Source organism: Sesamum indicum, linkage group LG8 (genome assembly GCF_026168435.1).
Source record: "Sesamum indicum cultivar Baizhima isolate 11 linkage group LG8, ASM2616843v1, whole genome shotgun sequence".
NCBI classification, from domain to species: Eukaryota; Viridiplantae; Streptophyta; class Magnoliopsida; order Lamiales; family Pedaliaceae; genus Sesamum; species Sesamum indicum.
In genome coordinates, this window is record NC_142664.1 from 25,565,247 (window position 1) to 25,582,079 (window position 16,833).

At 33.7% G+C, this 16,833-nt stretch overlaps 1 protein-coding gene across 10 annotated transcripts; it reads right to left on the reverse strand.

The window, feature by feature from the left end:
* Window positions 1–156: 156 nt before the first annotated feature.
* On the reverse strand, window positions 157–16,485 carry LOC105168837 (zinc ion-binding protein). Of its 10 annotated transcripts, none has more exons than XM_088883959.1 (10): window positions 16,260–16,485; window positions 10,366–10,451; window positions 9,548–10,056; window positions 7,619–7,700; window positions 6,461–6,691; window positions 6,233–6,354; window positions 5,281–5,805; window positions 3,056–3,218; window positions 2,219–2,265; window positions 157–1,487 (listed from the first exon to the last, which is right to left on the reverse strand). In XM_088883959.1, exons 1-7 carry the CDS (start codon window positions 16,278–16,280, stop codon window positions 5,462–5,464), a joined length of 1,395 nt encoding a protein of 464 aa, XP_088740085.1. In that variant the 5' UTR covers window positions 16,281–16,485; the 3' UTR covers window positions 157–1,487; window positions 2,219–2,265; window positions 3,056–3,218; window positions 5,281–5,461. The 10 variants fall into 10 exon arrangements, with proteins under 10 accessions (XP_088740085.1, XP_088740087.1, XP_088740086.1 ...); XM_088883961.1 differs by lacking the exon at window positions 16,260–16,485 and adding an exon at window positions 11,357–11,461; XM_088883960.1 differs by lacking the exons at window positions 10,366–10,451; window positions 16,260–16,485 and adding an exon at window positions 10,179–10,332.
* Between the last annotated feature and the right edge of the window lie 348 nt (window positions 16,486–16,833).

Consider the following 16,833-nt stretch of genomic DNA (forward strand, 5'->3'; position numbering starts at 1 on the left):
ATGTGATGTGATATTTTTCGCGTATTCGCATGTGAAGTTTTTTCTACAAAAAAATCAACAAAAAGACGATCGTATATGGCAAAGTGCGAATTTCGCAAAATTAAAATGGTAAGTTGATGAAAAAAAAGTTTCAGTGACAAAGTGCAAAAACAGACATAGTCCAATGGCAAAATGTAATTCATCGTTTCTTTTTTTTTTCGGTCAAGAAACTTCAGCTCCGTTCAGCATCACATGCTAGGGCATGCTCTTGAAATCATAGATTACTTATGAGTGTATTTACATATAACCCACCAATATAGTTTTCGTAGCAAAGATGGGACCTACAACCACCGAATTGGATCCGCTCATTCTTATCAACTGAGTCAACCAATGCAAATCTAAACTGTCAATTTAGCACTACCAACTTAACTAAAAGCAAATTTTTTGCCTTGGTCTTACCTTCATAATTTTCCACCACGAAACTTATCAACACTTACAAATTGCCCTTTTCTTCCGAATGCCTGCAGACATAAATGCAAACACCACAGGTGCTCTCTTCTTCATCATACAACTCATATACCAAGGTAAGATCAATGCCAAGTAGTTCTATCAACAACACCTGAAAAGCTTTCTTTCAGGATTTTGAGATATTAAAGGGCACATCTATAGCATCAATAGAGGGACGTAATGGGAGGAAAACATGCATACTTCAACTTCCTTAACACTAACACTTCCAGTTTCCCCCTGCATATGTAGGCAGAATAACTCTTCTTGTCCCAGAACACTGCAAACAGCTATAGAAATTGCCTGCATAGATCCTTTTGGCACCTCAACTTGCAGGTGATTAGCGACTGCAGTTTAAAAATGTAGCCAATTACTGGCCAGTCAAATATATTTGAGGTCAATATTTCTAGAAGCATAACTACAAGTCGGAAATATCAACTAATATTTGATTTGCACCAAAACACAGTTTGAATAAAACCCATTTATTGAAATGCATCTAACACAATTTTAGTAGGGAAAGCTAAACTGGGGTTTCTCAAAAACAATGTTCAACCCAAGTTCAAAATCAGAATCTATTAATTGAAGACAAGCTCTGATAGGTAGCCATATGAGAAGCCAGGGAGGTCGTGCATATCAAACAAATGTGACATAATGTATACTGCAAAATTCAATAAGCAAACCAGCATAACCAAAAAGGTGCAGAACTCTAAATGTCATCCAATATTTGCAGCAGTATTATATTTCTTTAATTAATACAGCAACAAAACATGAACTGTGATGGTCAACAGCCGTAAATTAACAAACCGCATAATGTCACCACAGCACCTGGATTGGCTAGTGAGAAGCTCAAACTTTCATGCAAAGCTTCATAAACACCAGTAGCACCAGGTTAACGAGTAGAGAAAACCCCATGCTCATATACAGTGAAATACTCGTAACCCCTGATATTATGGTATTTGGCCACAAGAATGCTTGAGTGGATAAGAATTCTCCAAAGAAATGTACTGCAGAAAAACTTGTCTGAATCACCAAAATTTAATGAAGTGTAGCGATTTATGTTATATTCATATAGGAATCCACCAACTGGTAGGTATGCATTGAATGTCGAATTTAATTTAAGATTTTCACTTTCATGTGGTAGGCAAAACTAGATCTATTTGTACAAATTTTCTTTATATGCAGGATCTGACCACCCTATTTCTAAGAGACATCCATTTCATATAAGAGAATTAATCAATTGAATTTAAACAAAAATATCAATCGTGCATTATAGTACCAAAATGCAACATATTATTACTCTGTCCACTCCATAAAGGATGTTAGAGTTGACATTTTCTACGAAACAGTAAATTCAGCTTTGTAACATTACTTTCAAGTTTACCCTTCGATATATTATACTTGACCAGAAAAGAATAGTGAATTAGCATAATATCTGAACCTTGGTTAATTTGAGAAAAACTGTACCTCTTAATTAACATTATTAACACCTAACAATAAGAAGAGAAATAGGAATCCGCGTTATCAAAGGATTTCCTGCGATTATTTCTAGTATGGAATGAGTCAATCATCCGCTTTGGTATCTTATTGAACAAAAAGGGTGTTCCTCCATTGATCAAGAATTTCGATTTTCGGGAAGTATCATGATCATCCAATAAGAAGGGTTTCCATTTTTTCAAATGAACAATTTGAAGACCTATTGATTCTAACAACTGATTGCAGAGTTGATCATTCGGACCTTTCAATTCAGAGATGTAGATCTCGGACCTATGAATGGGGATATTCCTGAAACTCACACAGAAAAAAGGAAGTGAGTTAGACAAAAAGAAAAGCAACTTGAACAAAAAAAGAAGTGACTTGGACAAAAAGAAACGAAGTGGCTTAGACAAATCCTTATATTTCAGAAAATTAGTTTCACTTAGAGAAGCCATCATCGAGTTTCTAATGTGTCAAATATAAACATTTACTACTCAAATGCACTATGGCAAGAATTATTTGTTTTCCATTGCACAAATGTTAGTTTAGGATATAACTCGGCTATTTAAGACAAAATTGCTTCTATTTAAGGTATAGAGGACAGATTTTGGGACAAATAAAAATAGACAGGTAGACATTCTTTGTGGGAAGAATGGAGTACAGACTTACTCAATACTTATTACTAATTATGCTTTTGCTGATTACACTGGTTTTCACAAGAAAAGAAACCGTATCCCTCATTTCACAAACTAGCCACAAGGAATACTAATAGTACTTCCCTATAGCATAGAAGTTTCTGTTAAATTTTGTTCATATATCTTTTTAACATGTCATTTAGAATAAGATTTCTAAATCTGACCAAGCAAATCATCTTGCCTTGTCATCCTTGCTCCAATGAGATAAACGTTGAAACCATTGCAGTGCCAACTTTAATATTATCTTGTGCTCACATGAGGAATGAACAGAATTGGTCCTTAATACTAAAAAATTATCAGGATGAGATTTTTAAAACTATCATGTAAATAATACATGACAAGGATAATGTGAACCATGGAAAAAGCAATATAAAGGTCAAGCAGGATCTTGTAAATCGACATACCAGATTTAACTACTTCCGGTCACAACCAAATTGTGTTTTCTTACTTCCATAGAGATCTTCCACTTCAGAATCACATTTAAGGGAACCAAAATTCATCTTGGGGAGGTGCTTTGCATGCAAATGAAGCATCTATGGCACCCATTATCATCATTCTCCTTTTCATCTGCAAAACATATGTATTTTATCTGTTTCTCCAATCTCAGATAATGAAAATTCTCAGTTATTAGAAATCCATTTGTCTTTAGCAACTACATCACTCTTTCTCATATAAAGGTCAATGCACAGTCCACCAGCTGCTGTACAAGTCCGGTACAGGAGCTTCCTCATCAGCAAAGATGACACAGAGAATATTTTATATCTTAAGTTTTCAGCACACATTCTGAAGGAGTCAAAGATAAACTAGAACCTAACATGCAAATGACTTGTTATAGCAATAAAAGTGTCCTCTGTCCTGCCAACATGTTGCCATTAACCCCGACAGGGCAACTCCATCTCTAAAATGACAAATACAGTTGATATCTCAAACACAATTTCCCTTGATATAATATATGTATGTGGCAGAATTTTAGATATGAGAAGAGAGAAACAAAATAAGGAGATTTCCATGGTTCGGTAAGAGACAAATGCCTAAAGAACAAAATTATGTTATTCTCTCTTAATTTGAGGATATAACTTTTGCCTATATAAATAGGTGAATTACAAATGTCGACATAGGAAATGGAAGTAATGTCTCCAAAATCAAATCATATAAGTATCACAAGAATCACGTAATATTGTAGTTCTCTTGTGATTTTACAAGTATTTCGATAATAAATTCATGATTCTCGTTGACAACCTAGCATTGCTTATGATATTTGGCGAATCAATTCATGATAGGGTAAATCTGTAATTTTCAAACGAGGGAATATTCATAATTATGCCAAACCTCAGGAGAGGTCATTGTAATTTACTGTTCATAATATTCTTTTTCAACAACTACTCGGCTTATTAAGTGATGATATAACGCCACTTACTTTCAACCACTACTTTTGAGGCATAATATAAGACACAAAAATGTATATTTTCAACTCTCATCTAAAACTCTTCACCGCATCAAATGAAGTAATTTTTCTTCAATTCAGTACTATTTAATAATTTCTACTTATAAATATAAATAATGCTAGGTTTTCATTGAGAATCATTAATTGATTCTCCAAATAATTGTAAAATCACAATAATATCTAAGTGATTCATGTGTTATTTATATGTTTTGATTTTGGAGAGATTTCCTCCATTTTCCATTATAAGTATATGTAATTACCTACATAAATAGGTGAAGGTTATATCCTCAAATTAAGAGAGAATGACATAAATTAGCCCTTTGAGCATTTTGGTATCTATCTCGTGGATGTAGGCCATATGGGCGAACCACGTAAGTCTTCGCCTTGTGTTTCTCACTTCTCATATCTAAAATTCTGACACGAGATCAGGCTCCTTAAAAATAAAACAAAATGTGTCTCAGTCTCGCTTTCTTGCTTTTGATAGGATAAACCTTCCACTATTGATGAAGTTCTACACCTAAACTATATGCAGGTCTCCTTTTTTGATCGAGTAAGTGCGTAAGTACCTTCTACAGGTGTTTTGCACCTAAAACAGGTTGTTTTACACTACTCTAGATGTGTGTCCATGGAATCCCCTGACTAACCCAAGAGTGCAGAAATTTTCTATTCAAGAGCATGTGCGACATGGGCTTGACCTCTGGTCATCTCCCCCAATGCCGCACCGACAATGTGTCTATTTCTACAATTTACTTTAACTTCTATTGTTAACATTCCAATCAGGATGAATCAAAAGAAAAACTCAACTGAAACTAAAAGCAGAATAAAAACTTAACACCACGCATACATGCACTACTTAGTTTTAGGAAGTAAGATTTTTATTCACCAAATCATAAGCAAGCATTAAAAAAGCAAAAAGGATTCTTCACTGGTTCTCCATTTTCAGCCAAAATACAGGGTCAAACTGGATCATTAGTTTTGACTCAATCATGTCGGTTCTTTAAACTGGTTGAGTCAGCCAGTCAGGTACGATTTTGAAAACATGCTTTCTCCACTAAATCCAGTATTCAAATGGAAATGCAAGAAAATTGGAAAAAAGGAGAACAGGGATATTGGATTAGAGCAGCAGTAAACAACAACAGAATATTGGACGAGTGCAGCAATAAACAATAAAGGCCAAATACAAACCATTTGGAGCCTGGCCGGATTTCTATCAGTAGATGTCTCACGTCAGGTCAGCAGAACCAACCAGTGACAAAGATTCAGATTTTTACTTCCTGGGTCTCTCGCTCTTTCCTCCAACAAGGCCAAGTTCTTTGAATCTTTTTGGACTCTGGTCTTAAATGTCCCCTCAAATCCAGGAAGAACATTATAGCAGGCTTCTCTTTTGACATTTTGCAGAGGAACTCTGGTCACAGCACCTGTGTTGCTTGAGCCAGAAATCCATCCCACCACCGGAGTCATTCCTAAAGTTCATATGTTCTTCTCTAAGAGTTTCATGTCGAACTGGAACTTCCATCTTTCCCACATTAACCCCACTTAGCAAGTCCATATCCATATGGACCTCCTGGTGATCATCCCCCTGATTGCAGCCATAATTGGCGTTGAGCGAAGGCATCAATGAGAATTTGGCTCCCCTATTACCCAGGCAGGCAGTAGAATCTTGTTTAAGACGATGAAATACTCCCCAAAGGAAGTACTTCCCCTCCCAACCTGTAGAACATTCAAAAATCCAAAATTAAAGCCATAAACATTGAAGTTCTTGAACATTTGATAATCACAACAAATATTACATGAGAGACCAGAATGGAAACAATAAAATACAATATGATAGTCACTGTAAGGGGAAAACAGCTAGATAGATCATATTATCAGTATGTGTGAGAATCAACCATTTTTGGCACATTCATTTCCAACAAAGCAAATATAGTACTCTTTCATCTGAAGACAAAAGGAGTATGAAACAAAGACCATACACGAAATAAAAGAGAAACCTTTTTAAAATTTTAATTCTCTCCTTCTCATGTTAATCCACAACATTCTTGCCTCCAGGATACCATATAAGACCAAGGACCAGAGAAAGAGAATGAATATAGAAACAACAAGAATGGCATACATATCTAGAGACACAAAAACTCACGTTGACAATCCACAGGCAGAAGTTTGGATGTAAAAACAAGAAGCTCCACGTCATCAAATTGTTTCCTCAATGCCAAATTTTCCACACTAATAGTCTCCAGCAATGAGATATAATCATCAGACCTAAGGAACACAAATCAAATAGTATGTTATATTAGTATAAAAAAGTGAAATCACGAGTTGGAGAGGAAGTGTCTGCTCTAAGCCATGAAGGAAAACAGAGGCACACCTCTCTCTGTCACTTGAAAAGAAATACAGTCCAATGTCTCTTCCATCTGGTAAATACTCCTGGAAAAAAATCTTCCAGAAAATTTTGCAAGAAACCAATTCAAAATGAAGTACTTCAGGCATTTGCTTTGAGAATCTGTAGACCTTTCTACGAACTTGGGAGGGAGAATGACCTTCAATCTGAAGGTTCAGTTCTGCATGTTTAAGATCATCATGGATGCAGAAACTTCCCCTAGTAAAGAGGAAAAGTTAGTTGGTGTTGAATATTTATATAATATGAACTAGAAATGATGCAGACGACAACATACTATTGTATTGCAGGAATGAAATTAACATGGCCGGGTATTTGAAAGCAATTATGGTTGACAATTTTTGTATTTAAATTCAGAACAAGTCGACTATCTCTTGGAAGTCAGAGATAAAGAATACTATATCCAAAAACCACTAATAAAGGTCAACCATGATGCCAAAGGCTTGCACATTGGTCTCATAGCATAAGAACAAATAAATTTTTTCTAGTCAACAGTAAGGCTCTTGAGGATGCATGCTTAAATGTACAAGGCCCAGAGATAAAAGACCCCTCGCTAATTCTGTTTCCATCAGAAATTGGTTGAGAAGGGGGAAATATAAGGTTAAGGCCTATAGCTCAAAAAACTCTCAGTGTTCTTATTTATGGCCCTTGTCCATGAAATACACGACTTTCTGCTGAAATAACTGTGAATGTAAAACACAAAAAACTAATTTTCCTTTCATAACTCTTTTATTGTACTAAAGAAGAGGATGTACATATATACTTCCTTCTGGATCGTACCAACAAACTTCAGACAAAAGCACTATGCTTCCCCCATGTAGGGTAAGTTATGCTCTCTCCCTTCCCCTTTTCCTTCCTCTATTCACTCATTGAACCAAACAAAGTCTTAGACGACTCAAGATTCCTGCACATGTTTTCCCAAAATCAGTTCTTTTCTACACTTGATTCTTACACCTATTTCCTTCCCCTTGCTGATGAAAACATGACATGATAATGTGTTCATTATTGTTGGAAAAAGGTGACAAGTAACATAAGTAAAAGAAAGTACTGCTAGGTTCTGTTTGCTACTGCTAATAAGTCTCCAGTCGAAAGTAAGTCTGATAGTTGACAGAAGAATAAGAAACTTACTTCCATGAAGTGCTCAAAGCAGGAGTCCATGAGTGTCTTTCAAAATCAGACCTTAGCTGCACAGGAGTACATCCATTACCACCTAAAACCAAGATATACAGTAAGTATGCAGCATTATGAAAATCATAGATTCATAATTCAGTTCCTTTAAATACATTCAACCAAACTCAAGCAGCTTAAACTGTAGAGTTGTGAAATGAAGGCATGAAATTATGCAGGTGTAGATCACAATATTTTTTCTCCTTTTCTGGTAATTTTATTTATCTTGCCACATCTCATGTGCGCTTGTTCATGGAAACTTTGACTTTTTTTCCATATCAAACTAGAAGGCATTACTCTTCTGTGAAGCAACAATACTTGAAGTTAATACAATATTAGTTAGACAAGTTTATTCTTTAACTTTCATCATAAAGTTCAGTTGTTAATGAAATCTTATTTCTACATCTGTTAAGAAGAGAAGAACTAATATTTTTCATAATATAGTTTCTTCCAAGTTCTATTTGAAGGATTCGCAACTTTTTTATGCAGCCTTAATTGAAAACATGACAATCACTAAGCATCATATTGCATGCAATAAAATTCTTAGTATTTATCCCAGGGACCATAATATGACCCCTTGCAAAAAACATATGGAGTCCAATTAGTATTCATAAATTCAAAAGTCTCTCTCATTAACTCATAAAATTATAACCGACAGGGATTCCTTAACAGGATTATTCAGAAAAATGGTATTCCATATCACATCATAAAATTAATATTCAGACAGAACTCCCTATTAAACTGCAAAATGAAACTAACTCCAGTTCATGCATAGAACAAATATATAAAAAACTTCAAGCAAACAGAATTAAGAAGTGAATGGCCAAATGATCAATCATATAATGGTAACTGGTGGAACATCGGGTCATGGAGAAGATGCATAATCAGGCTTCTTTGTCACTCTCTTGCTTTTGTTTGGGGAATTTATGTTCTCCAGCATTCTCGTTCAGCATATGTATATTTATGGGACTAGAGCCATTTGGAGACGGTTCACCCCCACCAGACTTGCACTTTTGGTGGAACCACGTAGAAGTTCACAAATATTTACTATATTCTAAGACATGATACGCAACTGAAGCACTAGACCAAAATTCATAGGAACTTTTCTGAAATATATAACAAAGCAACAAATTCCATGTATAAATGTGGGTAGTTGTCATATACTTATATTTATACATTTATTTGCATATATATATGATGGTAATGAAGATTTTCCATCGAGACACAACCAAGGCGCTTCTCGAGTCCCTATAAAATGTATTTATTTTTATTTTACTTCATTAGGTTTTATATGTTGGCACAAGCAAAAGAGGTTGCTCCAATGGAAGGAAGCAAGAGTAAAAGGAAGCTAAGGCAAAGTGCCAAAAGATAAGAATATCAAACCTAATATTCATGCATATCTATTTACAAATTGCTTATGGCTTCAAAAGCATCAGAAATAAGTTAACAAAGAATCTGTGTATCATCAAATATACTGAAATACAACACAATTATAAACTAAGCATCTCTAGTGTCCTCATTCTTTTATATATTGCACTACCTATCTGTGCATTATGCATGGGTATAGTGCTAGTTGCACAATAACTGATGGATGATGGAATCCCGTAATTGATATTTTCATTAAGCTCATCTCAAACAGCAGTTAGCAGGCTTTAAAACAAGATAAATCAAGTGAAACAAACCCTGAACCCTATTTGTTTCAGAAAGGAAACAAAATGACTATCTCAATTGCATCATGAGATAAAGGTAACAATAAGCTGCTATTCTTTTAATATTGAAATCCCCTCCTAAAGCTTTTTCCAGAAACAGAGAAATAATACTGTGGAGAAGGATGCAAGTATTATCTTTTCCACCCCCTACATCCAATAGTTTATGTAAATGTGTAATCACCTGTGAGTTTTTTGGATTGTTGCTTTTGTAGTTGACAGATCTCCGTATTGCCAAGTCTTTGAGTCTTTAATTTTAGAGAAGCTCTCTTATAAAGATCCTGCTGGGAGAAACTTATATGTTCAGTTAGGGGCCTGATAGAAGATCTACGGGATCTATTTCCCCCCTTAGGTTGCAGGAGGCTTGAGCGTTGAGAAACCTTCAAATTGGACAAAGATTTCATAGCTCCTGATGAGAGTTTGATGGCTTCTTCAGCCAAGATGTATTTAGTCTTCCCAGTTGCCACCTTCTTTTCCCAATCGGAAGAAACCTTCCTTGACTCATTCAGCCATTTTTTAGCCCGGGCATGCAGTATAGCACCATCATTCACTTCCACAGAGTTGGCCAACTTTGATAGGCTAGGCAACTCTCTGGACAGAGTGGATGCTGCAGACCTTGGTTTAGAGACAGATTCACAATCTTCACAAAGCCAGTCATCGCAGTGCTCCTCAAGAAGGATTTTCATACAATACCTAAGATGAAGATTATTAATTATGCTGTGGAAAACAAATAAGAAACTGAAACCGACAAAAGGAAAAAATTGACATAACACAAATACACCAGATAACCCAATACAAGCAAACAGATTTCGCACCCATGCCAGCATGCTACCCAAGACATCTCTGCTTCTATATCGACCTAATAAATTAACATGCCAAAGCAGACATAACCCCACAAACAGATATCCAGCTAGCAACGGACAGAGGGAAGGAGAGGCACTGAGGAGGGAGGGTGTAGATGCAAGAGAGACATAAAGTAACAGACAGAGTGGAAAATCTCACATATGCTCAGTACTACTTTTACACTGAGAGCAGGTAATTATGGCTTCTTGTACACCAATGTCACCACATACGTCACAGTATTTTTCCTGCAGATATAAGATTTGGCATCAAGCTCCTTATAAGTGAGTTAACTTTATACATTATTTATAAAGACAAATGACTATAGGAAGCTAGTTATTTGCATCGACTGTTGTGCGACTATTGGATAGATCAGAAAGCAATAAACAAACTCTTCTGCATCATCTAAAATTATCAGACACAGAACTCCATCACTGCAAGAACTAATCAGGAAAACAAAAGGAACTAATTTACTGCGTAAGAGAATTACCAAACATGAAAAAGGTAAATGCAATGACTGGCAAAACCTAAGGTAATAATTATGATGATGAAGTAGAAATTGCAAAAGGGAAAGAAATTTGATGCCTTGTTCATATAGTATAGCACGGACAAATGTATCAGATGATGAAACCTAGTGACATCCTGTAAGATGTGGAATCTAGTGCACAAATTAACCAACCCAAAATCAGCACTTATAGTAAGCAATAACTTGAATGGACTATTGTTGTCATTTGCAGTCATGAATGTAAAACTTAAGCTAAATCCTTTTCAACTCTCTAAGTTACAAAAAGCTGAGTCCTAGACAGTTGTGGACAACCAGTTGGTGAGGCAAGGGAAGAGTTGTTGACAAATCAATAAATACTTTTGGAATCAAATTAACATCGCCCGAGTGCAGAATCACAAAAGGATGTAAAGGTCCTTCACAAAAGTGGATTACTGATCCATCCCTTTCAGAAGATATCTCTTCAGGACCAAAGCATCTATAGTTACTCACAATATGAAGAGCCAAGCATCCTAAATCAAAAATAATCTAAATTCTTGTTCTTCCCAATGCTTTCCTTTAGATAAAATAAAATGTCAGATCACTTCAGATAGGACATGAAACAGAAGATATAGACATTGTAAGAAGCACACAACAACGTGATTATCTCACTTTCCCTCCCCACTTCAGATGGAGGAAGCAACTCTTGGATGGCTGCACTCAGAAAAATGGGCATAACAACCTGAAAGCTGCAGTACAAATAACTGATGGGTGGGAAGGATCTCCCCCTTTCATTTTTTATGAAGCCTTCAACGGAGGAGAAGTGAAGCAAAATTGCAAAAGAGATAGTTCACCAGGTAAGCCTTTAGTTACAGAGCAAGAAAAAAATGTGGACTTGCACATTATAAAATGTACAATAGTGTCAAATGTTCTTTGATAAAAAGGATAAAACACACCTTGTTTGGCAGTAAATGCAGACACAAGTTGATTTGCCTACTCTAGGTTCTGTTTTAACTTCTACTCATTAACCATAAGTGATTTAATATCACATCCACAATCGATTTGATCATGTGGTGTGCATCTAGAATCATTTTAAGCAAGTACATTAGCTAAGTTTCACAAGCATAACTCATTGAATTTTTAGTATAGTTCTAAACAGATTGTAGGAAGCATGCGAAACCTTTTAACATTTACTACATGCACATAAACAATAAGAAAGAAGAGGGGGAGGAGGGAGGCGAAAGAAGGATGAAACCGCACCATGCAGCCAAGACAGACATACAAGTCATTAAAAGAATAAGTGCCAACTGTCAAAGCACTTCTGTAGCTTCAATGCATGTGTTTACATTCGAAGTGTAATTAAGAACAATAACCAGCAAAGAGTCTTGCCTATACCAGTTATGTCGAAGTGGTTGGTAGTCAAACTCATGGGAAAGGTCAGCGAAGATATACATTTAGGACCCGTGCATTTGGCATGTTTTACGAGATTCTAATTACAAAATTTCATATTATTTTGTTTCGTAATATTACTTCAAATTTGGGAAAGGAAATATATTCCTATAAGTTGGGACAATTCAACCAAAGTCCGGGAATATAAATCCTAATATTTTTGTGCATTCTTATTCCTAGTCCTTGGGATAATACTAATATAGACTTTTTTCTTAATTTTCTTTATCATTTTATTTCTTTAATCACAATTTGTATTTGTATTATATTTTACATTTTATCTGTTATATTTATATAATTCAAAATATGTTTGTGTAGGTACATCCAATCTAAGATAGATATTTATTTATATTTTGTATGCAAATATGCATTCAATATATTTTAGATTATTTTGATAATATTATATATTAATATTTGCATAAATGCATATACATATAGATATATATTATTTGTATACATAAATATGTATGACAAGGATATTTTTCTCTACTTATCTAAATATAATTCTCGTTCCCTTGTCATAAATGGTGTACCAAACATTTCTAAGAATTTTAATTTATACCAAATCCAAACACTTGAAATGGAATAATAAGATGCTTAACAATCAAATTTCTGAAATTAAATTTTTTGTATGAGATTCCATTCCCCTAAACAAACGTGTTGTTTTAATATTAAGTTGGCATCACCTATTGCACTACATAGTTGATGAATAGTAACATGAAGTCTGCAAACCAAGTTTAACCCATATACGTTGCACTTGGCCTACGGCTCTATAGAACCATGAAATGATTTTGATTTCCTGAATGTGGATGTACAAATTTGTTTTAAAGTATGAAATATTTGAACAACACTTGAGATTAGCATTCGACATGGAATTTAGGTAAGAAAGACCAATATTAAAAATTCCTCAAGGTAAACCATAATCATGCATTTAGTTAAATCCACTCTACAGTATGTGCTTTGTGCACAGAATGCATGAATAATTGTAATACCCCTCATTTTCAGAAATCAGGATATCTGTCAACCATCAAATTACCTAGTCTCACTAACATTTGGTGTAACATTTATAAGACCGTATCCACATGCATATTGCCAAAACAAAGAAAGAAAATTTGACAAGTGCTAAAGGATATGAACATTGAAAGAAGTACATTTTGACTTGCAAAAAACATTGTCTATCTAGAAAAAGAAAAACCGAAACAAAAGAAAACTAATATTAATAAACATGTTAGTGAAGGTTGAAACATCCAAAAGTGGCTTGCAATCCGCCACATCATGTCCATTTTGAAAAATTACAAAGCCAAGAAAGTACAAGGATTAACACATACTGATACTCTTTTTCCTTCCAAAATCACATACTGATATTACCCATTTGCTTATTAGGTTATGTTTCTCAAGCATGAACATTATCTATCAACAATTCCAGAAATGCGCAAATAAATATCAGAAGGAGAAGTAATGAAATTATACAACAACTGAATAATTAGTCCATTTTGTTTTCAAGAATCAATCATTTCAATACTTTGTAAATCAAGGTGCAAAATAAAGTCATTTCTTCATAAGTTATTATAAATTTCTTCAACATAATAATTAACAATTATTTACAGAACCTTTAGGTCCCACCCAACCCAGTAACTTGCTCAAAAGAGAGAGAATATATAGCAAGAGTGTGCATTCGATATTATCATACTAAACAATTATCTGATTGAATTCCCAGTGAGGTTCAATACGTTAATTAATCAAATTAAATGAATGTAAGAAAAAAAATAACCGTAAAAGTGTTATACTTTTAAAAAGTGTTAAACATGTATTACCACTTTCTTAAAGCGTAAAACTACAGTACTAAGTATTATCTATACCTTATTATTATGTGAGAGCACTATTTTGGTGTCTCAATTTTTTGGTCTGCTAATTTATATAATTTTTAATATTTAATTTTATTATTTACTTGTTAACTTTCCACCCTCCCACTATTCTACACCCCCAAACCATTCTTCTAAACCCCCCACATTGCTCACTCTTTTCAACTTCCACTAACTCTTTATAACTCTTTTTTTTAAATTTAAATATTTTTAATTTCTTCAATTAAAATATATTTTTAAAAAATATAAATTACTTTTTAAAATTTTTATTTAATTATGCACAAGCTTTTGAAATACACTAGTGTATATATATATAAAGAAACAATTTGACATTTCGATTCGATTAACTGGTAACCGAATTCAAAATCGAACAAAATGTCAAAATTTGAAAAACTTCTACTGATAACAAATCAATCACAATTTCGTATTCGGACAAAAATCGAAATTTTTCGATATCAACAACCCCCGAAAACCCATCTCATTATCTATTTCACTTTGCATCCAGAAGGCAAGAAAAGAAGATGACACAAACTAGCAATATAACCGCACTATTTACCAATACTAATTATGTTTTGGATCTTTAATTTATTAATAACTATTTTTTAAATTAATGTTTTTATTTATATTCTACAACTCCCATTTTTCTTTTGGTTCTCTCTCTTCAACTCCTCCTACATGTTATCCCTTGTCATAAAAATTTGTTTCTCCTCCAGTTATGTCAAGTAATATCTCTCTCTTCTTCTTCATTTTTAAAAGAGTAAATACATAAAATACAAGTTTGTGTAAAACAGTAATTAATATTTTTTAAGTTTTGTATAATTCATGCATATTATTCATGGGTGCCACACCTTAATCTATACTATTCAGGGTCTATTGGTATGTGTTTTAATACATTGGCAGAATTACCCCTATTTAAAAAAATAATATCAAATTAGTTTTTGTCTCTCTCTTCTTTTTATTCTTTTCCTTTTTTCACCAACCTCAGTGTTTGTTTATTTTGTCCTCCTTTATCTCTCATCTCACTTTTATTCTCAAATTTTTTTATTTTTTATTTTCAATTATTTACTTTATTTTATTTTTACTTATTCTTTATTTCACTTATATAATTCAATAAATATTTAAATAACTTTTAAGAAAATTATCCAATAACAAATTTTAATCAATTTTCATAATGTTAAAATTTAAAATTAAATAGACGCACACATCCAGTGTACAGATGATGCTAGTATATATAATTAAATAAACATACATCTACATATCTACAAGCATGCCACCGTATTCAGTGAGATCCATATATAGCAATCAGTTAAATAGTAAGGTCATGATTGGTATGAATGCGGTGGGAATGAAATTGGCATTCCCAACTCCATCCCTATACATATGATTGGTATATCTAAGGAAAGGAATTGGTGATTCCATAGGAATCCTTATTCCCTTAGGAAATGGAATAGCGATTCCATCCATACACCATGGTATTATCTATTCCTATTATGTTGGGAATGGAATTATTTTTCCCTTGATAAAATTATCCGTATAAACCAAAACAAAACCTACCTCTTTTTCATCTTTCACTTTCTCTCATTGTCTTCTTCGTGTTCCAGTTTCTCTCACCATCTTCTTCTTCTTTCGATTTCTCTCATCATGTTTTTCAAGTTATAATTATCAAAATTATCAAGTAAATTTTATTGGCTTTCACTTTTTGGTATTTATTTTAATTGTTAAATTATTTATTTGATCAAATATTGAGACAATATAGTAGATCGTTGTAATTATATTTTACACATTAATTAATTTGGTTGTTCAAATCAATATAATACCTTTTTGCAGAAAAATATTGTTTATATGTTCTAAGTAAATAAATAATTTTTCCCATAGATTTTTTATTCACATATTAGATGTTTTATAAATGTATTCAATGTTCCCAAAACAAAAATATATTAAACGGGTAAATTTGATTACCAATCATGTGAATGGAATTAACTAAAGAAAGATCATTCAATTGCCTTATATTTCTTATTTACCAATTATAAAAATGCTATTTAAATATGATTCATTTCTCAACCTTATTCCATTCCTAACTTCATACCGTTCCTACTCAATTCCATTGTTGCATAACAATCATGCCGTCAGGGAAACAAATCTAAACTTTCAACAACCCCACCACATTACTTTTCTAATGGCGGATAATAGAAAACCCGTCAAAACACAAACTACATTTGTGTGTGTATATATATAAGCAAACTAGGGCTTCTTTAGGGTTTTCTCACCTTGATGTGGGCCTGAGACATTGAAAGCGAAAGTGTGTGGCGCCGGCTTTCTCTGAAAATGTGTGGCGTCCAAGCCCCCTCAAATCTACTAATTAATAATTCTTCAGCATCAGTGACTGCATGTTCGTGAATATGTCTGTGACTGTGTTGTGCGCGCGCGCGCGAGAGAGAGAGAAAGAGAGACTGAGAGTGGGGTAAGTCTGAGCTGTATACGCCGAAAAGGACAAGACTCCCACCCTCTCCGAGTACAGACAATTTGTTTTTGTTTTTTTATATAATTACATAAATTCAATCTATACATCAATATAAATTAAAAATAAATAATATAAACACTCAAATTAAGTGGAATAAATTCTTATACGATATTCGAACTCATAATTTTAAACTTGTTCATTAGGCTTCAACCTTAATTTTATCACTGGACTGACATCATTAGTAGACAAATTGTTTTTTTTTAATCGACTTTTGTATATATTTAGTAAAGGCCGAATGTCCCTAATTACACAAATACTATATCGATATTTTAAAATTAATCAACATAGAGTTAGAATATTTAGTATTCAATATATCATGA

What these genes read in the sequence shown, in the direction of transcription:
- LOC105168837 (XM_020695671.2), bottom strand. Translation starts at nt 10,190, where the DNA reads ATGCTGGCATGGGTGCGAAATCTGTTTGCTTGTATTGGGTTATCTGGT. An exon ending in ACAATCCAAAAAACTCACAG is followed by an intron (nt 7,701 to 9,547) that starts GTGATTACACAT and finishes TCTTGGTTTTAG; the next exon opens with GTGGTAATGGATGTACTCCT. An exon ending in GCTTTGAGCACTTCATGGAA is followed by an intron (nt 6,692 to 7,618) that starts GTAAGTTTCTTA and finishes CCTCTTTACTAG; the next exon opens with GGGAAGTTTCTGCATCCATG.